Source organism: Panthera onca, chromosome B2 (genome assembly GCF_046562875.1).
Source record: "Panthera onca isolate mPanOnc1 chromosome B2, mPanOnc1 haplotype 2, whole genome shotgun sequence".
Classification (NCBI taxonomy): domain Eukaryota; kingdom Metazoa; phylum Chordata; class Mammalia; order Carnivora; family Felidae; genus Panthera; species Panthera onca.
This window is the reverse complement of record NC_138343.1, coordinates 96,753,342-96,778,626: the sequence shown is the minus strand read 5'-3', so window position 1 is coordinate 96,778,626 and position 25,285 is coordinate 96,753,342. Positions and strand designations below refer to the sequence as shown.

The 25,285-nt window shown below is 42.3% G+C and overlaps 1 protein-coding gene across 1 annotated transcript in view; it reads left to right on the top strand.

The window, feature by feature from the left end:
* Positions 1–4,013, top strand: part of SEC63 (SEC63 protein translocation regulator) — a 76,820-nt gene extending 72,807 nt beyond the window's left edge. The window contains exon 21 of the mRNA XM_078447189.2: positions 284–4,013. Within this exon, the coding sequence (XP_078303315.1) occupies positions 284–427 (144 nt within the window). The 3' untranslated portion in view covers positions 428–4,013. The remainder of the gene's footprint in view (positions 1–283) is intronic.
* The last annotated feature ends 21,272 nt before the right edge of the window (positions 4,014–25,285 follow it).

Here is a 25,285-nt window from a genome sequence, read left to right as displayed (position 1 = left end):
AAGAGTCACAATTATTAATCTTCCATGCTACAGAGTAAATAGTATAGTTTCTGTAAAATTAAAATGTCAAATTGTATTAGAAATTTAATGACATTAGCATGTTAATAGATTGCCTTTTTATTTCTGGGATGAATGTCTGTTATAAGCAAATATGTTAAATTTAGAGCTAGAACCATTAAATATATTTCTTTATAATTGTTGCAGTCAAAGAAAATCTTTTATCATATATTTCTTCACTATTCCTCCCAAATTTCTCATGTCTGCATTTAATTCTTCTTTATAGTTGGAAGTTCACGAGGCTAAGCCTGTACCGGAAAATCACCCACAGTGGGATACAGCAATAGAGGGGGATGAAGACCAGGAAGACAGCGAGGGCTTTGAAGATAGCTTTGAGGAAGAGGAAGAAGAGGAGGAAGATGATGACTAAGCAGTACTATGACTGGACCACAATATTTGCACATACTTGCAAATTTTTGCTGTTTCGGAAGTGTATAATAAACCAGAAACAGTGCAGAACTGCTGTTGAGGGAGGTATTAGTTCTTTACTCGAAATGGGTGCATAATACAACTGGGCAATGGTGGTGCCTTGGTGCAGTCCAAAATGCTTAAGGCTTGTTAGAGCCTTTCACGTATGAATGGGATGGTGCATTTATTTCATCTGCAAACGATAATAAACCCTTTGTTATAACTGTCCAGAAGTGTGGGCTATGTATTATCTGATCATTTTATGGTCCCAGTAAAAGTAAAGGTACATGAAAACCAATCTATAAGTGAGCAACTTTTCTTTGTTTAGCTTTAGTTTGTAGCAAACATTAGAGGATGATAAACACCACACATACGTTTTAAGTAACATCTGCTCAAGTTTTAATCTTTTGATAAGCTCTATCATTCATTTTATTGACATTTTGCAGTGATACAAGACTATTTATAACAGCTCTATTCATAGCTTTAAACTTTTTATTTTTATCTATCTTGGTCATAAGTTGGCATTCTGTCACATTCCACATAATACAGAGGGCTACATTTGGGGATTTTCCTTTTCTTAATTGCCCAGAGTTATTAGGTTATAAAAATGGCTTTTAATGGCTTAAAACATTTTTAAGCCTCTATTTTAGCAGATCAGTGCAGGATCTAATTCTTTTTATAAACTATAGGTCTAAAAATGAGTGTGGGACCATATGTTCTCTGATGTTGGTGACTCATGTTATTAAGCCTTTTTTAAAAGGTTCACTATAAAAGCTAAAATACATTCTTAGCTTTTAATCTACCTGACTCAGAAGCCTTTTAAGGAAAAAAATAGATAACATGCAGTGGAGGCATTTTTTTGTATTCATTTTGGACTCCTGTCAATAAAATAGAAGTTTGACTCATTTTACATTTGTAACGGTGTGTCTTTTTACTCCCAGAGAAAGCATATAATAGGATAATTCATTCTTTTATTTTTCAACTAAAATTTAATAATGTCCATTACTGCTCAAGTGGCCACTGTGTCTGTATGGCATAGAAAACCATATGAGTGGGAGGAGTTTCCCCCTCACACACTGCAACCCCAAAGGATAGTGCTTATAGAGAGTAGAAATGTATACATGATGAATCACTGAGGTAAGATGAATATTTTTATTACTAGTTACTGAGGAAGCGTATGTCTGTGATATTACAGGACTGATTGTAATAATCCCTCTCCTATCAAAATCTCCATAGGCCAAAGTACGGTTGGAATACTGATTTGTGACCTTACTGATTTAAAAGGTTGCCACTTTCCATTCAGAATTACCACTGGTGTTTTGTTACTGCAGTAGTTGGAAATAAAATGTGAAAACTACCAAAAACATGAATGGTTTTCCTGGTTCTAAATTTAGGATGTAATATTTTCTCAGTATGTTCAAAGCGATTTCTCCATTGGAAACTCCATCACCTGTTTTTCTCTTTAAAGGTGTTAGACCCTTCCTTGGCAGGCAGAAGTGCCACTGAGGAGTTGTTTCTCTTCGCAAGTAGAGGGTTTAATTTTTGAGTTAGGTTTTGCTGGGAAGGGGAGACTGTCGGGTGAGACAGCTGCTGGTCACTTAAGTGTGGTAGAAGGCAGTGAGCCCTGCCCGTAGCATCAAGCAAAAGGAGTTGTTCAAGAAAACGTATGAACGAACTAGTGTGTAATGTACACATGTCCTGGTTTTCTTAAAAGATAATTTTCAAGAAAGTATTTCTATTCTAGTAGCCATTTTGTCTTACAGAGGCTTTCTGTGTTTAGAGAGGATGATTTCACAACCTAGTAACTCACCATAGTACTTAACAAAACAGCATCACCTTGACCTTAGAAAATGCCACTAGTCTGTTTTCCTTTGCTCTCTAGGTGATCTATATGTACTTCCCAACCAAGTAAGTACATTATCCTCTAATAAGTACTTTAGGTAAAAAAAAAAAACCTCCATATTGCAATAGTGAAAGAACTGAGCCTTCGGTTTATGGTTCTCGTCTCTTCAGCAAATCTCTAAACTCCATATCCTGTCTTCTCCTGATCAAGATTTGATAACTGACCCTGGTTTGCATTAATCTAATGGAAACTCTTAGTGTAGTTTCAGTTTTGTTTTCATCAAGAAACTATTTTGTCAACAGAATAATCGAGCATACAGATGAAAACGTGTACACAAAGTGAAACGTTATTTATGAAATTTATTTAAATTGTGTAGTATTTTTATTTCTCTAAATCAGCGAAGTACCTATTAGAAGATAACTCTTCCATGAGGAGACCACACTTGAAAGTCTAGCAGTTGTAAAGTTTAGTGTTATAAAACTTGATTGAGGCCCCATGGTGTTTGTCATGTGTATATCCCAATCTCAAAAGTCAGATGTTTATGTCCTTTCTACAAAGTTTTTAAGTTTTCATGAATAACTTTTTAAAATTAAGGAGCACTTTGTGTGGGGTAATGCCCTTACATTTCTCCCAGCTTGCACTGAGGGGTGGAGAAGGACAAGCTTGGCTTGCTGTTTTACTCTGCTGCATGGCGGGAAGCTCAGACCTTGGGTGGAAGCAATGTGGGTTGCGGGATGCCAAAGGACTGACTGATGGGGAAAAGATGTGGGAGGATGTTGAGGAATGTAATGAAACTCTCTGAGTGTATTGCTGACCATGAGGTCTATCTAGTTCTTTGCTTCAACAAATCAAAGCCAGATGCTGAAGTGTTCTTTCGCAACAGTTATTTCAAATGTAACTCCGCAGTCTATGTATTTGAGGGGTTGTTCATCATATGTCATATATTCACTGCGTTTCTATGTTTCCAGGGCAATGATTGGATACTGGGGCTATAGAAATCAAAGAATTCATGTTCTTAAGGACTCACTGGTATTAGGCAGATGTGTGGCAATCCATTCTAAACCATTTGCATTAGCTAACGGTCATTGTTTGGGATGCCCCCCCCCCCGCCCCCACCGCTTTTAAAGTCTTTTCCACTGTAGGCAGAGGAATTACTTTTTTAGGTACTAGCTGTTTTTTGTTTTTTGCTTTTCTTAAACAGGCAAATCGTCATCCTTTAAGTATTTCTTGAAAGCATTTTTGTCCCCAAATATTCTTACTTAACTCTATGAAACCCCCATTTAAGTTTGCCTTAAGATGAAATGGCTAACATTGAACCATAAAGTACCATTTCATTGGCTGTGTGGTGATTGGTCCTAATGTGTCTTAAGTTAGTGTCAAACACCTTCACACATTTAAACTAGATATTAGGGCTATTTTGCAAAACTGTAAAAGCTATGATCTTGCACATTTTTCTGTAACTTGAGCTAAAAATCCAAATACAGCAATCCTTGGCATGCTTTAGGGCTGTGGTTTCAGGTGGGTGTGTTATATATCCCTGGGGTATGCAGATAATCAGTCCGTGGGGAAAAGGTAAAATGGTTATTTGTATTTACTCTCATCCTTTTAAATTTCTATTTTTGTGTGTTTTATAATGTACATAATATATTGTACAATTGTACACTTATATAATTTGTAAATAAATAATACATTTATTGGTGCATTATATATTTTTTTCTGATTTCAGTGCATGATCAAAACATTTAGGCATGCTGCTTTTAGGTACAGTTAGGGTGACATTTATTTTGTTTTTTTAATGTTTATTTTTGAGAGAGACGGAGACAGAATGTGAGTGGGTTAGGGGCAGAGCAAGAGGGAGACACAGAATCCGAGCCTGACACGGGGCTCGAACTCACGAGCTGTGAGATCATGAGCTGAAGTCAGCTGCTCCACCAACTGAGCCACCCAGGCGCCCCTAGATAGGGTAACATTTAAACTAAAATGAAGTTTTGGACTTTTGGCACTCACCGTTTGAGTTCACAGTGTGATGTTACTCTGCTGGAAGAGTTGGCATTCCGTCTAGTCCTGTAGGGCCCAGGAGCAAAGTGATACTTTCTGAGATGGAACTGAATAGGTTTGGTGATGGGGTTCATAGATGAGGGAAGGGTTCTAAGCAGATGTCCATGGAATAGAAGTGAGGTAGGTGGAGGCAGAAGTGCTAGGGACGACCTGTTGAGATGTCCAGCAAAGGCTACTGTTAGTGGTTCTGTTAGTGGTCCTGTAATCTGGCTGCTACAAATTAAAGGTGAGTATTGGGAAGGACTGCCCACTCTTTTCAGCATGAGGTGGTTCAGCATTAACCTGTCAGGCTGCAGATGCAAAGGGAGCTGTGTTCCTTTATCTTTCTGAACACCTGAGGTTTATACTTTAAAATCTGGAAAGTGGTAGCAATGCATAACAGAGATGTGAGCAGATTCCATGAAGAGCAACTTCAAACAATTTTCCTGTAGTTTCCAGCCTGGTTCCGGTAGAGGGCGATAGGGCCACAATTTTCAATTAAGCAAAGAAGGGTTTCGCTTGTGGGACTAAACCAAAATTAAATATGTGCTTTGCGATTTATTGTATTTCCACCTTCTAGGATTACCTTCTTCCCCTTTAACCTCTTTTAGTCCTATCTAACAATTGTCTCTGTTACATATGTCTTTTAATACATTATATTAACTTCTCATTTTTCTGGCTGGAAATATTAAGTGCATTTGCAACAAACTCCAGAAGACAATCCATACGTATTCATTGCACTGGAATTGTATTAGATCTTTTGCCTGAGAGAGGTGGAAAATCAGGTAGGACAAAGAAATCCCTTTATTCTATGAGATTTAAGTTTCGGGGGTGACTGGTGTCAACAGCTATGAAGGGTCACACCCTGTGTGCAAGCTAACAAGTTAACCTGCCACAGTGTCATGGACGTTGGCCAAAGACAGGAGAGTCCCAGGTCAGAAGGCTCTCTGGCTGCGTGAGCTTCCTGTTCCTCATCTGCTCCTCTGGTCTTCCAAGTTCACGGGGGCGATGCTGAGTAGCCCAGGTAGAGGCTGTCACAGCTGAGGAATTTCCAGCTCAGGAAGCCTAGTCTTTTAAAGGGCATGCAAGCAAGGCTGTCCAAGAGGGGAAAACTCTCTCTTCCAAGGTTGTTTCCTACATAAAAAGATAGTCTGGAACAAGAAAGCTCTGTGCCTCCTCTCACAAGGTGTGCAGAAACATGAGATTCCCGTGGAAAATTGTCAAAAGTCAGAATTCAAAATACATAGTACCTCTGTTTACAGCGAATCTTTGGACTTTGGTTGAAATTGAGGAAGCTCTGAAATAGTCTCAAGAGTCGTGCTTGCACCTGGGATCGTCCTTTGAAGGAAGATTTATTTTTGGTTTTGACTGTGAAAAGTCAAAGTTAGAGATTATGCAGATGAATGGGGAGGGGAATCAAATTTGCTGATAAACATTTTGATCAAGAATGAGGCATGTGACTAGAATTTAATGAGAGACTTTAAAAATCATGATCATTGAGCTGCATTTGAGACATCCAATAATATTACCAGGATAACTATAGTCTCCCTCATTTCTATGCATTAGTCTGCATCTATATCTTTGTAAAATTAGTCTACTTACTTTATAATCGCATCCAAAGTTTCTCCAGCCTTTAAAAAAGAAATGCCAGTATAATTAACATCCAGTGTTCTCTTAGTGTCTCTCCAGCTTTTTTATTTCTTGATTTTCTGCCACGTCCTTGGGACTTCAGTCACTGGCTGTGCTGAACTTCTCTTTCCAAGTTTCTCCAAAAGCCTACAGTTGGTCTCCTTGACGCGATAGCACACACACACTGAAACAGAGCGGAAAGGTAGCACCAGGAGGGGTGCCCCCGCCAAAGGGAAGCAAGGCACCCCTCCCAAGTGTCCTGAAGTTGTAGCTCTGCCCACAACCAACTCCTGGGTCAGAACTCTGCACTTAGTCTTTCCCACGATCCCCAGGAGCTCTGGCCCCACTTACCCCGCCCCTTCCTCACAAAACCCTGATCCAGGCCTTTTATCATGGAAATTACAAGGATTAATGCGATTTTCAGCGAAGTGCTTTTGAGAATTGGAGATGAAACTATAGTGTTATGATTCACAGCATTCTTTCTTTATACACTGAAAACCCCCACGTCTTTCAAGTCTGCTGACTTCATGACAGGGTAGCTCACTAAATGTCAGAAGTGACACTTCAGGAAGAGCACATTTCAGATGGGAGTTTGGGTTTGGTAATACTAAAACTGAGTTTTGAGTAGATTTTTGAATGTGTGTTAAAGAGAAAAAAATTTAGAGTGAGAAAAAAAATTTTTTTTAAAAAGGAAGCCTTCCTCCATCTCAGTATGATTTGCAAAGTTTACTTTGCATTTGGTACTAAGGTATTTATAATCCTCCCTAACTGTCCACATAAACTGTCTGTAATGTGGACTAGAAACAAAATCCCTGGATTTTGTTTTTGGGTTTTTAAATTTTTTTTTATTTTTATATGTTTATTTTTGAGACCGAGAACGCGAATGGGGAAGGGGCAGAGGGCAAGGGGACAGAGGATCTGAAGCGGGCTCTGGGTTGACAGCAGGGCTTGAATTCACAAACCCTGAGATCATGACCTGAGTTGAAGTCAGATGCATAACTGACTGAGCCATCCAGGCGCCCCCAAAATCCCTGGCTTTTGGTCTTGGGAGCTACCTCTGTGGGGTGGTACTGTTGTGGGAAGTTAATGACTTCTCTTCAGCTCTAGTTTGAAGTAAATTGCACTCCCGGTTTTACCCACAGAGGGCCAGGTGTTGATGTGAGGGAGAGACCTAGAAAGGAAGACCCAGAGAAGAGAAGTGACTTGTCACAGCTGGTGACAAAACTGGAGCAGGGATGCAGGCACCTTTCCATACAGGCTGCTGCACACAGTCCACAACCCATGTGTCTACCTGTGCCACACAGCCTCCCACAGCAGAGCCACCACAGGAAGCACCCTCCTCCCCAAAGGAGGTTCCTCTCGGGCTCCAGGGCCAGGGGCCTGAGGGTGTAGGGAGGGGCAGAGGACAAAGCTAATAGTAGGCTATTGTTTGCTGTTCCAGGTGCTTGGGACACAAAGAGAACAGAACAGAAAAAGCAGGAAAAGATCCCTGCCATGCATTCTACCAGGGGGTAAAGAATGAACAATAAACATAACAGATAAGTAATGTAAATAGTATATCTGAACTTGCTAAGTGTAATGGAAAAAGGAGTAGAGAAAGGTAAAGAAGGCAGGGAGGACAGTTTCAGTTTTCATGGTCAAGACGGGCCTCATCTCAAGGCTGACGTCTGGGTCAAGGCTTGAAGGAATGAAGAAGGAATGAAGAAGTTAGCCATACAGATTTGGGGGCAGAGTGTTCTGGACAGAGGGCAAAGCAAACACACAGGCTCCAAGACACTAGCGGCCTGGCCTGTATGCAGAGCACTCAAGAGGCCAGGGAGTGGATCAGAGTGAATCAGGGGAGAGAGAGCAAAGTCACAGCAGGCTGGGCCCTGTAGGCCCTTGTAAGGACATCAGCTTCTACTCTGGGTGAAGTGGGAGCCACTGCAAGTTTTTGAGCAAGGGAGGGACGGGATCTGCTTGTGTCTTAAAAGGATTCCTCTGGCTGTTGTGTTTAAAACACACAAACAGAAACAGACTAAAGAGAGGGGGCTTGAAGCAGGAAGACCCAGTGAGGTTACTGCAGAAACCTCCCTGAGGTTTTTACATACATTACAAGGCAATAGGTGCTGTAGTATAGCTGTGCCTCAGCCCATACGGAGGCTCCGATGGTGTGGCAGACGTGGACGGTGTGGCAGCCGTGGAGGTAGGGGGCAGTGTTTGGATTTGGGCTGTGCATATTTGAAGGTAAAGCCAGCAGGCTCGCCCAATGAGTCGGATGTGCTGCTATGAGAGAAAGAAGGGAGTAAGGATGCTGCTAAGGATGTGCCTGAACAAGTGGAAGGAGGGAGTTGCCATCAGCTGAGAAGGTAAAGGCAAGAGGTGGAACAGATCTGGGAGGAAAAATTAGAAGTCCTGTTTTGATATGTTAGATTGAGATTCTTCATATGAAAATCTTAGGGAGGCGGCTGGATGTAGGAGTCAGGTTTGAGAACAAAGTCCAGTTAGAAATACAAATTTGGGGTTAAATGGCATTTACATGCTGGATGGGATCCCTAAAGAAATATGAGTAGAGGTCTGGGCCCTGAGGGGGGTTGACGTTACAGGGTTGGAGGCAGGGATGGGGGGAAGGCAGTGGTGCTGGAGGCAGAGAAGGAGAGCAGGAAAACCAAGAGTGCAGTGACCAGGAGGACACTGTGGCAGGAGAAGGGGTGCCATTGGTGTCACCTACTGCTCAGAAAGAAAAATGACAGCTGAGAATTGACCTGAGATTTTCCTAAGAGCAATTGCAGTGGAACAGCTGGAGGCAAAACCCTGTTCCAAGGGGGCTTGAACAGGAATGGGAACGAGGACAGGGTGGTATTGGGACAAAAGCAAAAAGGCCAGTGATACAGAAGGGAAATCCAGAAACAGCCCTGCACATGTGGACAGACTCACACACCTGGTATACGTGACAAGTTGGCATTGCAGAACAGTGAAGGAAAGGAAAGTGTTTTCAAAATGTGGAGCTGGGACAATAGGATACCCATTCAGGGGTGGGGGGGAGGGGAGGAACTGACACATGGCCTCTGTCTCATCCCTTATGAAACAATTAATTCCAGGTGGCTTGTAAATCTAAATTTGAAAGGCAAAACAATGAAAGCTTTTAGAATATAAGAGATTTTTATGACCTCAGGGTAGGATACAAAGGGCATGTCTAAAAAGGAAAAAAATTTGAGAAATCGAATTACATCCAAATGAAGGACTTTTGTTCTTCAAAGACACAATAAAGAAGTGAAAAATGAAAGCCCTAGAGTGGGAAAAGATATTTGCCACACACGTCATTGACAAAGGACTTGAATCCATACTAAACAAAAGACTCCTACAAATTAGTAAGAAGAAAAAAAGACAACTCAATAGGAAAATCAGCAATAGGCTTGAAAAGACAGTTTGTGCCACAGATCGAGTCCTTCAGAAACAGACACTGAGAAGGAGTTTGTGGTACCAGATGTTTATTAAGAAGCAAGATGTCGGGGCACCTGGGTGGCTCAGTCAGTGTAGAGTCCGACTCTTGATTTTGGCTCAGGTCATCATCTCAGGGTCGTGAGATCGAGCCCTGTGTCAGGCTCTGCACTGGGCTTGGAGCCTGCTTGATATTCTCTCTCCCTCTCCCTCTGCCCTTCTCCTAATTGCATGGGTGCGTGTGTGCACACAAGCACACATGCGCTGTCTCTCTCTCTCTCTCAAAAAAAAAAAAAAAAATCAAGATGTTTATTGTGAATAAAACAAGGATGAAGCAGGATGGGGCGAGAAAGGAGCTGAACTTTGATGTGGGTCTAGCAAAGCCTGGGCCAACTGGGAGGTGCTCAGGAGTAAATGTCACTCATTAGTATGTCCCGTTTCAGGCTGAAATGGCTGTGCCTTTATAGCTCTGCCTTGCTCAGTCAGAGCATGAGCTCCCCAGGAAGAGCAGGACCTTGACAAGGTTCAAGGCCAACCTTGAAGAAACTGTTGGCTGGAGGCTGTCTCCTGACCATACTCCCTGCCAGTAGGCAGCATGTCATTCCTTGAAGGAGGATCTGAGTGCCATGTCTCCATGTGTGCTACACTTCACAAAACACTATGTCCAAAGAGCAATACAAATACGTGAACAGCTGTGCAAGTTCTTTATCCATCAGGGAGATGAACATTGAGATATCATCACTACATGTTCACCAGAATGGGAGAAGTGAAAGAGATTGGCAATATCAAGTGGTGGACACATAGTATGTTGAAATCTCATCTGCTCCTGGTAAAAATATAAATTTGTAGATCACTTTGTGAAACAATTGTCCATTAGTTACTAAAGTTGAGCTTATTTATAGGCAGGGACATAGTAATTAAACTTTCAGGTATTTAGCCAATAGAAATGCATGCACATATGTGTTGATAGACATGTATTAAGAATGTTCAGGGGCGCCTGGGTGGCTCAGTCGGTTGGGCGGCCGACTTCGGCTCAGGTCATGATCTCGCGGTCCGTGAGTTCGAGCCCCGCGTCGGGCTCTGTGCGGACAGCTCAGAGCCTGGAGCCTGTTTCAGATTCTGTGTCTCCCTCTCTCTGACCCTCCCCCATTCATGCTCTGTCTCTCTGTCTCAAAAATAAATAAACGTTAAAAAAAAAAATTTTTTTTTAAATAAAAGAATGTTCATAGAGGCTCTATTCATAAGAGTCCCAAACCAGAAACAGCCCAAATGTCGACTGATAATGGAATGGATAAATACATTTTTCTATGTTTATACAAAGGTTATGATAGGTAGCCTGCAAGATGGTCCCCAGTGATCCCTGCCTCCTGGCGCTCACATCCGTGGCTGGTCCCCTCCCACAATGGACCAGCTTGGTCTCTGTGTGATCAATAGCACACAACAGCAACGATGCTGTGTCACTTCTGAGATTAGGTTATAAAAAACATTGTAGCTTCTATGGTGGGAGCTCTCATTCCCATATTTTCTCTTGGACTATTTCCTCTGGGGAATCTATGTCATGAGCAGTCCTATGGAGAGGCCCACATGGCAAGGACCTAATCTCTTGTTAACAGCCATGTGAGTGAATTTGGAAGTGGATCCTCCAGCCCTAGTTAAGTCATCAGGGCTGAAGGCCTGAAGGCCTGATAGCTTGACTACAACTACCTGAGAGACTATAAACCAGAACACCCAGCTAAACCACAAATGATTCTGGACTCTCAGAACATGGGTGATATGATAAATGTTGGTTTTCAGCTGCTAAATTCTGGGGTAATTTGTTACACAGCAATAGATAACTAATGCAAAGGAATAATATAAGTTAATGAAAACAAATGAAATGCAGTTATATATGTCAACATGGTAAATTTTACCAACACAATATTGAGTGAAAGAAGGCAATTACAGAAGACATTAAAATTTTTTTTGTTGTTATTTTTCAGAGAGAGACAAAGCACAAGCAGGGGAAGAGCAGAAAGAGAGGGAGACACAGAATCCAAAGCAGGCTCCAGGCTCTGAGTTGTCAGCACAGAGCCCGATGAGGGGCTTGAACCCACGAGCAAGCAGTAAGATCATGACCTGAACCAAAGTCAGAGGCTTAACCCACTGGGCCACCCAGCCCTACAGAAGACATTTTTAATTATCCCATTACTTAAAATTCAAGAAATAGGTAAAACTAAAGTACAAAGTTTACGGATGCATGCTTAGATGGCAAAGCAATCAAATCAGTGAAGGAAGTCATTTTCATAAAAGTCAGGATGATGTTTACCTTTGGGGGTGGAAATGGGTAGGAAGTGGGAGGGTGTATGAGGAAGACTTCTGTTCTTGCTAATGTGCTATTTCTTGACCTGGATGGTGGTAGCAAGGGTATTTGTTTTGGATAAATCATTAAGCTTTGTGCTTTTGTTTTTACCCCCCACTCCACCTTTTTTATGTTTGTCAATTTCACAATAAAAAGGCAAACAAAGAGCACCGGGAGGAGAGAAACTGGGGACAAAGAACACAGACAACTCTTTAGAGGAATGTTGTTGCAAGAGGACCAAAGAAATGGAATAGCAGCTGGAAGAGAACTTCCAAGAAAGATTTCCAAGTCAAGACTTTTAAAAAGATGAAACAGCAGTATGTTTTATGCAGAAGGAAGTCATCTCTGGAGAGGAAAAACTGATAAGACATAAGAGGGGTATTGCTGGACCAGGTTCTGAAGTGGGTGAGGGATGGGTCTGAGCTGCGTTGGGGATCCCGCAGGAGTCAGGGTTCTCCAGACACACAACCAAGAGAATGCACCTATAGCTATACACTTTATTCGCAAGCCTACAGCTATCGCCTGATTAATAAACCTATATCTGTATCTGTCTAGATTTACTTTAAGGAGTTGGCTCACATGATTGTGGAGACTGGCGAGTTCCAAATCTCCAGGGTAGGCTGGCAGGCTTGGCAAGTCTTATATTTGACAAGACGGGATATCCGGATCACACATAGATAGTCAAGGGGATCTAACCGGTGGGGTCGGCAAAGCATTAAGCTACCTAATATCTGCAGAAGAGGTGAGCAAAGGCGCCCTCAGGAGGAATAAGGATCCTCCCTGGGGGACATGCAAATGCGGGCTCAGTTCTGCCACCAGAACTGGGTGACCAGGTGGGTAGATGCTTTGGAGGACGCTCAGCTGTCATTTCCTAGTCGTGAAGACACTGAAAGAGGTCCCTTCGGTGGAAACGGCCACTTTCTTCTTCCCTGCCCCTAGGAGGCACTAGAGTCCCCGAGACCTTGCCCCCACCATCTCCCCCAAGTGCAGGTGCTCAGTGCCCGCGTTGGGACGGCCGCGGGAGCAGGCGAGCCAGCTGTGGCCGCCAGGGGGCGTGAGGTGGCCGTGGGGGGGTCAGGCCGGCGGGCAGGGCTGGGGACATCCGGTGCCCCTTCCTGGAGCCCGCGGCGCCAGAGGGGTGGCTGGAGCGCTGCTGCAGGCACCCCCATCGCCCAGCTCCGCCGGCACTCCTCGGCCGCGGGCCGGGCCCCAGGCCCTCCAGAACCCAGGGCGGAGTCGGGCGTCCGCGGTTTCACCGACCACGTCCCCTGTGCCCGCTCCCAGCACAGAGCTGCTTCTCCTCGGACCCCTGGAGCCAAAGGAAGCTCCGCCGCTTCCACTTTTGGCCTCTCAGCGGCTGCGAGCTGGCGCCCCGCCTCCTGCGGGGCCTACCCTCCCTCCCCCCGCCCGTGCCGGGCCACCCTGGGGGCGGGGGACGGCTACCCATGTTCACGCCTCAGAGGTGGCCGAGTGAGCTTTCAGGGCCTCTCCTTAGAGTAGGGGGGGATACAACTACTATTCCAGCCAGTGAAAACAATATATCCGACGTCTCTCCGTTGTGTTTCAGTTAAACGCAAGTACAACCTTGTCTGTAACTCCACCCCCCCCCGCACCCCTCCCCCCGCCCCAAGCCATCCCCTTTCTTAATAGATTTTAAAAAGAAACAATTTATCCTTCTAATCATGGCATTCCTTCAGCTAGAACTGCTGCCCTTTAGGTCTATGGAACCTTTCCTTTCGAGGAGCTTAATGTTTTTATGTTAATTTATTTTTATGGACAAAGCTGTGTTGTTATTTTGGCCGACAGGTTTGTTTTCTGACCGGAATCCAAGCTGAATGGGAGCGGTTCGGTGGGGCAGAATATGAAAGCCATATATATATATATATATATATATATATATATATATATATATATATATATGAAAGTCATGATACCACCTGTACAGCACCCTGGGCAAGGCCCTGGGGGAGCCTCCTTGGGGACCTTACTTCTGGATAACCATTTCATACCCACTATCTTATGGGACACACACACACACACACACACACACACACACACACACACGGTCTATGTGTCCGTTACATTTAGATTTTGGGTCAAGGGACTCCATGTCTTGTAAGGGAGCAAAGCTCTTATAATATTCTTAATAACACTCCTTGGCCCTGTGGCACTCAGTTCCCTCGTTCCACTGTGGAATGCCATCCAAAATTAAACTGGCTCAGATATAGACAAGCTCTCCCTTGGTCCTGACCGGCTTGGTGCCGAGGACAGGAAGCCAAGAATGTCAGTTTCCTGGGACTGCTGCAACAATGTACCACAAATTGATTGGCTTAAGCAGCAGAAATGCATTGTCTCCCAGCTCTGGAGGCTAGGTTTCCGGAACCAAGGTATCAGCAGGTTATTTCTTTCTGAGGACTGTGAGGGAAGGGTCTGTTCCAGGATCTCTCCTTGGTTTGTAGATGGCATCTCTTCCTGTGTCTCTCACATTTTGTTTTCCCTCTATGTATGTCTGTGTCCAAATTTCTCTTTATTTCTTTTTATTTAAAAAAAAAAATTAATGTTTATTTTTGAGAGAGAAACAGAGAGACAGAGTGTGAGTGGGGGAGGGCAGAGAAAGGGAGCCATAGAATCCGAAGCAGGCTCCAGGCTCAGAGCTGTCCACACAGACAGCTCAAACTCATGAACTGTGAGATCATGACCTGAGCCAATGTCAGATGCTTAACCAACTGAGCCACACAGAAGCCCCAAATTTCTTTTTAAAATAAGGACCCCAGCTATATTAGAGCCCACCCTAATGACCTCTGTAAAGACCCTATCTCAAGTACGGTAAGGTTCTGAGGAACTAGGGGTTAGGATTTCAGCCTATCTTTTTTGGTGGGAGGGACATAATTTAACCCACACACCATGGAAACCCTGATGAGGGAAGGTGCAGTTCATTGGTACCTGAGAGATGACTCTTTGAGGGATCCCATCAACACCTCAATAGACAAAAGCTTGGCTGTCAGGCTGGAGTTTTGGTCAGGAAGCTCCTAGAACCTAGGAAGTGCTGACTTCATGGGAGAGCTTGCCGTTCTGTTGGATGCCAAAGCTTGGTCTGAGAGGCCAGCTGAGTTCCCGGCAGAAGAAGTGCTTTCCTCTCCACGGTGAGCCTCAGGGAGGGGTCCTTCTCTTCAGCAGGTGGGAACAGAACTGCATGCAGAGCATGCAGTCGATTTGTGCAACCCACGTGACACCCGAGTTCAATGGGGAGCTGGGAATTGGTCCAGGAAAGAAAAACAAGGGCAGACATTTGGAGGATTTGAGGTAAAAATTTAATAACACGTGTGGTAAATGTTCGTAGTAATTTGGGTCTCATAAAACCCTGCCTTCCCACACTGTATCCCCTTACTCGGACAATAAAACTCTAATGTTCTGTCACACACAATTGAAATCTGAGGATTCAAAATAATACCCGTGCCTATTTCTTTCTATGGGAGCACAGTCACGGGAGTTTCAGACTCAGATTGTGGTCACCTTATCATTGTTATAAGATTTTAATATTCCATTTGGTAATAGGAAATCATGCAAGCAAGTAAGAAAAATCCCATTCCCTCCACTGATCCATGGAGAAGAAAGACTCCAGTCAATCATTCTGTCATTTCCAGAGAACCATCATCTTTCCAGTAGCTGCTAAGTCCAGTGTGAAAAGAGGCTAATAGCACATGTGATCTCCCACATGTGATCTCCCCCATGGGAGAGTGTTCAGGCTCCAACAACACTAACTTGGTAGGTGGGGGCATCATGACCTGCTGTGTTAGGACAGATTTTTGGACCCATCCCCACCCCTACCCCAACGAGCCTAATTTCAGATGGTCCTTTTTGCCAAAGTGAGATCCTTTGAATCACTACGTTAGGGATATGATTTCTTAGTCTCTCCAAAATATATAGTGTTGAAGGTGTGAAATTTGGCATGTGAGCATATGGTATGGAGAATTGACTGCAGGGAGGGAGTCCCCCTGCTGTGACTGCCAGTGCAATTTGGTGCTTTGGAGGTAGTTGTTTGGAAAACGAATTAGATTCTGTCCTTAAAAATAAAGGTAGCAGAGTGAGGAAGCCTTGATCCAGCTGAGAGCTACAGGAGCAACTGGGGGCTTAACACCCTTCTGCTCACCTCTAAGGACGTTTGAGGCTTGGGGTTGCTAATCAGCACCCTGCAAATCATTTTAATCATCAGCTGCTTGATGCGTTGTGAGCCCGTTAACAATTTTTTCTCAGTGCATTTAGGGGAAGAAGACTGCCAGTACAAGCCTACTTCCTTTGCTCACCTGTGGCCTTGGGCACCAGCACCCTTTCTTCTGCCTTCCTTCCTTGGCACCCTCTGTCTAGGACACATGTCCCATCCCGCATTCGTGAGTCAACCCCGTGCCGCGAGAGCCGCTCGCCCTCTCATAGCCAACTTGGGTTTTCTTTCTGTCTCTTCATTTCCTCTTCTCCTCACACACACTCACATCTGTTTCCCATCATTTAATTATTCTATGTCATGGTTTATATTTTAGTTTTCAATTTTCCTCTGTCTGCCATCCTACCTCTAGTTTTTCTGGAGTAAATACATACTCATTTCATTCTCGTGCTGTGTCCTTGATAGTTTCCCCTATTTGGTTTGCTCTTGTTGTGATTTTCTCTGTCTTTTTTGATTTTTGCTGTTGTCGTTGCTTTGGGTTTCTTTTTCTCTCCCTCAGGGGCAGGAAACCAGGGTACAGGTGCCAAAACTGGCCGAGAGGACATCGCCAGCAGCCCGGTATTATCCCTGCCAATCTCCATATCAGTGGTCTCCCTAATGTCTGTGAAAGCAGAATGTGGTTAAGTCCCCTTCTCACCCCTTCTCACTCCCAGGCTGTTTTAGGAAGTTTAGCTGGGTCATCCACACCTGGTAATATGTTCAGTCTCCTTCTTTCCCAATGTCGAGTGTGCCTACGAGTGTACTCTCTTCTGCAGTCACCCTCTTCAGGGCCTGTGGGGACAACAGCACAGACGTCACTAGCAGGGTGTGCAGGCAGAGCAGGTGGGTTGATGAAGGAGTCAGTGAGTACTGGTGTAGAGGGAGTTGTTTTCCTGGTTTGCTTTGAATAAGGCACTTCTCTGTACTTTGGAATATCTGGTGGTCAAAGGGCATGCTATTGAAAGTTTTAAGGTTGCTGCAAAATAGGTTGCCATAACTTTGGAGAAGTGAACTCCAGATTTCTTTCTTTTCCTTCCTTCCTTCCTTTCTTTCTCTTTCTTTCTTTCTTTCTTTCTTTCTTTCTTTCTTTCTTTCTTCTTTCTTTCCTCTTTCTTTCTTTCTTTCTTTCTTTCTTTCTTTCTTTCTTTCTTTCTTTCTTTCAGATTTTGCATTGAAGATCTTCTTAAAGGCACTACCATGGTGTTTCTGACTACCCTTGAGTCTCCTGCCTTAGGGAATATAATCTGCCTTTTTCCCCTGACTGCCTTCAAGACTTCCTTTTTATATTTTATTTTCAGCAGGTTAAAAATTATATGCCTAGGCGTGATGTTTTTGTTTGCTTTTGTGTTTTCTGCTTGATGTTTCTGAGCTTCCTGGATTTGTGGTTTGTTGTCTGTCATGAATTTTGAGAAATTCTCAGCCATTAGTTCTTCCCATATTTCTTCTGCCTCATTCTCTCTCTCTTCTCCCTCTGGTATTCCAAATGCATATATGTTAGACCACTTGATATTGTCTCACCTTAAATATGAAAACATAGCCTCATTATGGGTAAAAGGATGAAAAAATAGACGCCATCCAATCACTAAAGAAAGCTGGAGTAGCTGTATTGTATTAATATTTGAAAAGGTAAACTTCAAAATAAGGAATATTTTCAAGGATAAATAGTGGTATTTTATATAGTGATAAAGAAATTAATCCTCCAAAAAGACTTAATAATCCTAAATGTGTACATAGCTAACAACAGTGCTTAAAAAAACACACACAGCAACAACTGCTAGAACTCAAAGGAGAAAAAGGCAAATCTACTTAGAGATGGAGACTTCAGTGATGCATAGAAAAAGGAGGCAAAGAAGACATAGAGGATCTGAATAATATCATTAACCAACGTGACCTCAGTGGCACTTATAGAATACTGTACTCAACAACGGCACAGTACATATTCTTTTCAGTTGCACACAGGACAGGCACAAGATAGACCATATACTGACCCATAAAGAAAACCTTAACAAACTTTTAAAAATGGAAATCTCTTCTTGGCTCCTGGAGGTGCAGCCTGTGGGCAAGAGTCATGGGGTCGGCCAGAGAGCATGTGGAGCGCTCCTGCTGGGCCCAGGAGCAAAGGGCAGGCAGGAAGATGGAAGGAAGGAAGGAAGGAAGGGAGGGAGGAAGGAAGGAAAGAAGGAAGGAAAAAAAGGAAGGAAGAAAAGAAGGAAGAGGGGAGGGAGGAAAGAAGGCAGAAAGAAACTCTCAAAAAGATGTTCTTGGAGCACAATGGAATTAAACTAGAAATAAGTAAGTGTAAGATATCTGGAAAATCCCCAAATAATCAGAAATTAAACAATATACTTTTATGTCATTCATGGACAAAGAAAATAAGCCTCAAGACAAATTTAAAAATACTTTGGGAGTGCCTAGGTGGCTCAGTTGGTTAAGTGTCTGACTCTTAATTCGGCTCAGGTCATGATCTCACAGTTCATGAGTTCAAGCCTCACATCCAGCTGAGATAGAGCCTGCTTGGGATTCTTTCTCTCTCTCCCTCTACCCCTCCCCCCTGCTCACGAGTGTGTGCACTTCCTCTCTTTAAAAAAATACTTTCAACAAAATAAAAATGACAATTCATTATATCTCATCTCTGGGTTTCAACTAAAGTAATGCTGAGAGGAAAGTGCATAGCACTAAAATGTTTACATTGGGTAAGAAGCAATGTCTCCAATCAATAATCTAAGCTTCTACTCTAAGAAACTAGAAAAAGAAAAGCAATGAAACCCAAAACAAGCAGAAGAAAGGAAATAATTAAGAGCCTAAATTAATGAAACTGAAAAGAAGGGAAAGCCTTCCTACCACCCCTCACCCCCTAGAAGAGTCCTATGTCGCTATGTACATTAGTGGATGCAAACAGAGATGTGTGGAGGAGGAAGAATTTATAGAATTACTCAGATCAGGCTCTGGGTGTTAGCTCTGTCCCACCCAGGACCTCTGAAAACTAGATGCTATAAAATGTTTTTTTTTAATATTGTAAGCTATCTATGTCATTTTATTTATTTTTTAGATGTTTTATTTTTGAGAGAGAGAGCACCAGCAAGGGAGGGGCGGTGGGGGGGGGGGCGCAGGGACAGAGGATCTGAAGCAGGCTCCATGCTGATAGCAGAGAGCCCAATATGGCGCTCAAACTCATGAACCATGAGATCATGACCTGAGCAGAAGCTGGAGGCTCATCCAAATGAGCCACCCAGATGCCCCTATGTCATTTTAAAAGCTAACATCTGGGAGGTTCTTGGGTGGCTCTGTTGGTTAAGCGGCTGACTCTTAATTTCTGCTCAGTTCATGATCTCATAGTTTGTGAGATGGAGCCCCCACGTCAGGCTAGTCTACCATCATACAGTGGGTGAGGGTCCCCCAGAGCTGATACCCCTGCTCACTGTCTTTCCACTATGCATTGTGTAGAGGAGTTGAGTCTCACTGGGCTCTGCCTCCCTCACTGCTTTCAGGTCTTAACACATCTTCACCTCCAGCAGACTCTTCTTGCTCCTTTCCTTTTAGCCACAATTCCCTTCCTTCTCACCATAACCCTGTCACCCTCTATCCCCCTTCCTTGCTCAAATGTTTCTTCTTAGCACTCATCGCCATTTACATGGACCTATTTTACTTATTTATCTTGCATATTGTCTGTCTCTCTACCATAGAGAGTAAGCTCCTTGAGGGTAGACATTTTGGTCTTTTTCTTTTTTTTTTAAATTTAATTTAATTATTTTTAAAAAAATTTACATACAAGTTAGTTAGCATATAGTGCAACAATGACTTCAGGAGTAGATTCCTTACTGCCCCTTTCCCATTTAGCTCATCCACCCTCCCACAATCCCTCCAGTAACCCTCTGTTTGTTCTCCATATTTAAGAGTCTCTTCTGTTTTGTCCCCCTCCCTGTTTTCATATTATTTTTGCTTCCCTTCCCTTATATTCATCTGTTTTGTATCTTAAAGTCCTCATATGAGTGAAGTCATATGATATTTGTCTTTCTCTGACTAATTTTGTTTAGCATAATACCTTCTAGTTCCATCCACATAGTTGCAAATGGCAAGATTTCATTCTTTTTGATTGCCGAGTAATACTCTTATTTTGTGTGTGTGTGTGTGTGTGTGTGTGTGTATATATATACACACACACACACACACACATATATATATATATATACCTCTTCTTTATCCATTCATCCATTGATGGACACATTTGGGCTCTTTCCATACTTTGGTTTTTGTTGATAGTGCTGCTATAAACATTGGGGTGCATGTGCCCCTTCAAAAAAACACATCCGTATCCCTTGGAAAAACTTCAAGAGAATAGGTGTTAACTCTTCCTTAAATGTTTGATAGAATTCTCCTGGAAAGTTATCTGGCCCTGGACTCTTGTTTTTTGGGAGATTTTTGATTACTAATTCGACTTTTTTACTGGGTGTGGGTCCGTTCAAATTTTCTATTTCTTCCTGTTTCAATGTAGGTAGTTTATATGTTTCTAGGAATTTGTCCATTTCTTCCAGATTACCCATTTTATTGGTATATAATTGCTCTTAATATTCTCTTATTATTGTTTTTCTTTCTGGTGTGTTGGTTGTGATGTCTCCTTTTTTATTCTTGATTTTTTTAAATTTGCATCCTTTCCTTTTTATTTTTTGATCAAACTGGCTAGTGGTTTATCAATTTTGTTAATTTGTTCAAAGAACCAGCTTCTGGTTTCATTGATATGTTCTACTGTTTGTTTGTTTGTTTGCGGGGGGGGGGGGGTTGATAGCATTGATTTCTGCCCTAATCTTTATTATTTCCTGTCTTCTGCTGGTTTGGGATTTTATTTGCTGTTCTTTTTCCAGTTCTTTAAGGTGTAAGGTTAGGTTCTGTATCTGAGACCTTTCTTCCTTCTTTAGGAAGGCCTGGATTGCTATATACTTCCCTCTTATGACTGCCTTTGCTGCATCCCAGAAGTTTTGGGTTGTGGTGTTATTATTTTCATTGGCTTCCATGAACTTTTTAATTTCCTCTTTAACTTCTTGGTTAGCCCATTCATTCTTTAGTAGGATGTTCTTCAGTCTCCAAGTGTTTGTTATCTTTCCAAATTTTTTCTTGAGGTTGATTTAGAGTTTCATAGCATTGTGGTCTGAAAATATGCACGGTACGGTCTCAATCCTTTTGTACTTGTTGAGGGCTGATTTGTGTCCCAGTGTGTGATCTATTCTGGAGAATGTTTCATGTGCACTGGAGAAGAATGTATAGTCTGCTGCTTTAGGATGAAATGTTCTGAATATATCTGTTAAGTCCATCTGGTCCAGTGTGTCATTCAAAGCCATTGTGTCCTTTCTGATTTTCTGTTTAGATGATCTGCCCCTTGATGTAAGTGGGGTGTTGAAGTCCCCTACTATTATGGTATTATTTTCAATGAGTTTCTTTATGTTTGTGATTAATTGATTTATATATTTGGCTGCTGCCACATTTGGTGCACAAATGTTTACAATTGTTAGGTCTTCTTGGTGTATAGACCCCTTAATTATGATATAAGGCCCTTCTTCATCTCTTGTTACAGTCTTCATTTTAAAATTTAGATTGTCTGATATAAGTATGGCTACTTTCTTTTGTTGACCATTAGCATGATATATGGTTCTCCATCCCCTTACTTTCAATCTGAAGGTGTCTTTAGGTCTAAAGTGGGTCTCTTGTAAATAGCATATAGACAGATCTTGTTTTCTATCCATTCTGTTACCCTGTGTCTTTTGTTTGGAGCATTTAGTCCGTTGACATTTAGAGTGAGTACTGAAAGATATGAATTTATTGCCATTATGTTTCTTGTAGAGTTGGAGTTTCTGGTGGTGTTCTCTGGTCCTTTCTAGTCTTTGTTGCTTTTGGCTTTTTTTTTTTTTTCTTCTGTCTTTTCTCCCCTTAGAGATTCCCCCTTAAAATTTCTTGCAGGGCTGGTTAGTGGTCACAAACTCCTTTAATTTTTGTTTGTCTGGGAAATTTTTAATCTCTCCCTCTATTTTGAATGACAGCCTTGCTGGATAAAGAATTCTTGGCTGCATATTTTTCTGATTCAGCACATTGAATATACCCTGCCACTCCTTTCTGGCCTGCCAAGTTTCTGTGGCTTGGTCGATGGTCGGTTTTTGTTGAATCTAATGGGAGTCCTCTGTGCTTCCTGGATTTTGATGTCTGTGTCTTTCCCCAGGTTAAGAAGGTTTTCGCTATGATTTGCTCACATTACCCTTCTACCCCTTTTTCTCTCTCTTCATCTTCTGGGACCCCTATGATTCTGATGTCATTCCTTTTTAATGAGTGACTGATTTCTCTAATTCTTAAATCGTGCTCTTTTGTCTTAGTCTCCCCCTTTTTTTCTGCTTCATTATACTCCATAAGTTTGTCCTCTATATGACTGATTTGCTGCTCTGCCTCATTCATCCTTGCCGCTGTGGCACTCATTTGAGATTTCAGCTCAGTTATAACATTTTTTATCTCATCCTGACTAGCTTTTACTTCTTTTATTTCCACAGAAAGGGGTTCTAATTCATTTTCAACCCCAGCTAGTATTCTTATTACTGTGATTCTAAATTCTGGTTCAGACATCTTGCTTGTATCTGTGTTGATTAAGTCCCTGGCTGTTGGTTCTTCCTGCTCTTTCTTTTGGGGTGAATTCCTTCATTTTGGTATTTTGAGGAAGAAAAGGAATTATTAATAAGGTAAAAAAAATTAAAAAATTAAAAATAACACACACACACACACACACAAAATCAAATGATGCTAGATCTTAGGTGTGTTTTGGTTTAGTTGTTGAAAGTAGCTTGATAGATTAGAGAAAAAAGGGGGGAAAAGGGGGAAACATTTGAAAATTTGAAAAGATGAATACAATGAAATAGAATAAAATGAAATTATGGAAGTAAAGAAGAATTTGAAAAACTTACAAAAAAGTAAAAAATATAGTAGAAAAAATTAAAGAAAATTATTTTTAATAAAAATTGATAATACATGTTTTCTCTTTCTATATTCAAGAAAAAGAAAGGAAATGAAAAGAAAAGAAAATTGAATAGATGGACCAGTGAACAGACTGAAATATGATTGAAATTACATCGTTTTCCCCGAGAAGTCAAACTACGAAACACTTTAAAGTCCATAAACTAAGCAGGTGGAGATGCCCCAGGGTGTTCCTGAAGAGTGAGGTTGGCCCTGCTGGGCGGGGCTTCATGTAACAGCTCCATTCTCCACTAGATGGCTTTGCTTAGCTTGCTGGGGTGGATTGTTGTGGTGCCTGTAGGTGTGTATGCACATGCGCAGCAGGGGTGAAAATGGCATCACCCAGCTACCCAGTCTCTAGTATTGGAACTCTATTCTCCCCAAGCAGCAATAGCACACTGTCCTTTGTCTCTGGCTTCCATCCACTTCCTGCTTTTACACTGTCTGTGACCAAGCCATCAGGTTGCCAGAGTTTTATCTCAGATGCGGCTGTGTTTCCCAACCCCTCGCTTCTGAGGGACTGTGGCTTTGACCCGCTCAGACCTTCTGGGGGAGGGTCTCACTGAGCAATGGCTGGGTGCTCGCCGCACCCAGGAACATTCAGGAGACCGCGCTGCTGCCAATGCCCAGGGACTGCAGCTGGGTGCCAGCCCGCCCCAGAAAACGTTCACGCAATCGTGTAGCAGCAGTGTTTCAGGGATTATGGAAAACCACAACACACATCTGGTGCCAGTCTTCCCCTGTAACATCCTTGTACCAGCACCAGCGAATGTGGTTGTTCTCTGGGGTCTGCTGGGACCTTTGCCTGGCTCTGGGGTGGCTGCACACTCTCTACCAAATGTCTTCCCAGCAGGGGAACAGCCTCTCCTTTGGTGGCCTGAGGATCCCCCAGATCTCAATCTGCTCCTGGGGATTCACCCTCTCCACCAGAGCACCGCCAGGTATCAAGCTGTGGAGTTTCAGACTCTGTGCTTCCCCTGTTTATAGAGTCTTAATGGAATTTAAACCCTCTCCTTTCTCCTTTCTCCCTTTTTAGTTCAGTCCCTGTGGCTGTTTCTACTTTTCCACTTTCTCTCCAACTGCTTTTTGGGGGGGTGCTTTTCCCGTACTCTCCTCTTGTCTCCATCCTTTCTCCACAAGCCAAAACAGCTCCCTGCCCTCAGCGGCTTCTCTCCTCGAGTTCACCTATCTGTGCCACGTACCTGCTGAGTTCTGTGGTTCAGGTTGTGAAGATTGTCGTGTTAATCCTCAAATCAATTTTCTAGGTGTGCAGGATGGTTTAGTGTTGATCTGGCTGTATTTCATGAACGTGCGATGCAAAAAAACTTTCATGCTGTTCTGCCATCTTGGCTTCTTGGTCTTTTTCTTAAGCTGAGCCTAGAATAGTGCCTGACACGTGGAAGGCATTCATTACATATTTATTAAATGAATGAATGAGTAAAGGTTCTCTGTCATTTCACCTATAAGTTAGGAGAAAGACATTCAGAAGTCAAGACTTCGTGAGCATGTGATATGCTAGATAGCTCAAAAAGTGCCATGTTTGTTATAAAATCCCTGCTTATGATAAAGTGTGTCCTTGGCATTTGGTGGCTCATGTTATTTGTCTCAGATCAGAACCCAGTGGTAAATCTGACACAGCCTCTGCTCTCAAGACACTCTCTCCCACTCATTCAGAGTTCGAGCTAGGATACTAGATGTTCACAGGTGTGTAACAAATTAGTATTTCTTATGCATTCATTTATCACTTAACAAACATTATGGAGTGCCTGCCATCTGGCAGGTGCTGTTCTAGGTGCTACACTGTTCAGTGGATGTCTCCAAGAGAAAAAATTTGACTAGAGAGCAATGGTCAAGTATCTTCAAAAAGAATGTACTGACATGGCATTTTTATTGTGAGTTAAAAAGCCATAAAATCAGGTTTAAATGTTTAGAAATTTTGTTTGAAATTTTTATTTTAACTTGTGATTGAGTTTTATTAAATGTTTTAAAAATGACAACTCTCCTTAGGTGAGAAAATACCATGCTCCTAGTTTTTGTGAACTCTTCCACTCTCAGAGGTAGAGGATCAATGCTTTTTTTTGTTTGTTTTTTTTTTTATTTTAATAAACATGCTTAAAATTTTTTATTTAATGCTTTTTACAATCAAAATCATGTATGTATATATGTTTGTATCTATTGAGAAAGATTAAAAAGGGAAATAATTCTATAAGATTTATATAAAAAATAATTGTTTGTTGTCCCCCATCTCCACTCTGTAATGACAACCTTGGTTTTAGCTGTTGTTTCTGATGTTTGCCTCTGAATTTGTAATTACCCTGCATAGATTGCCATTTCTTGATTATTTTTTGTTTTAGATATAATCTATTGATTT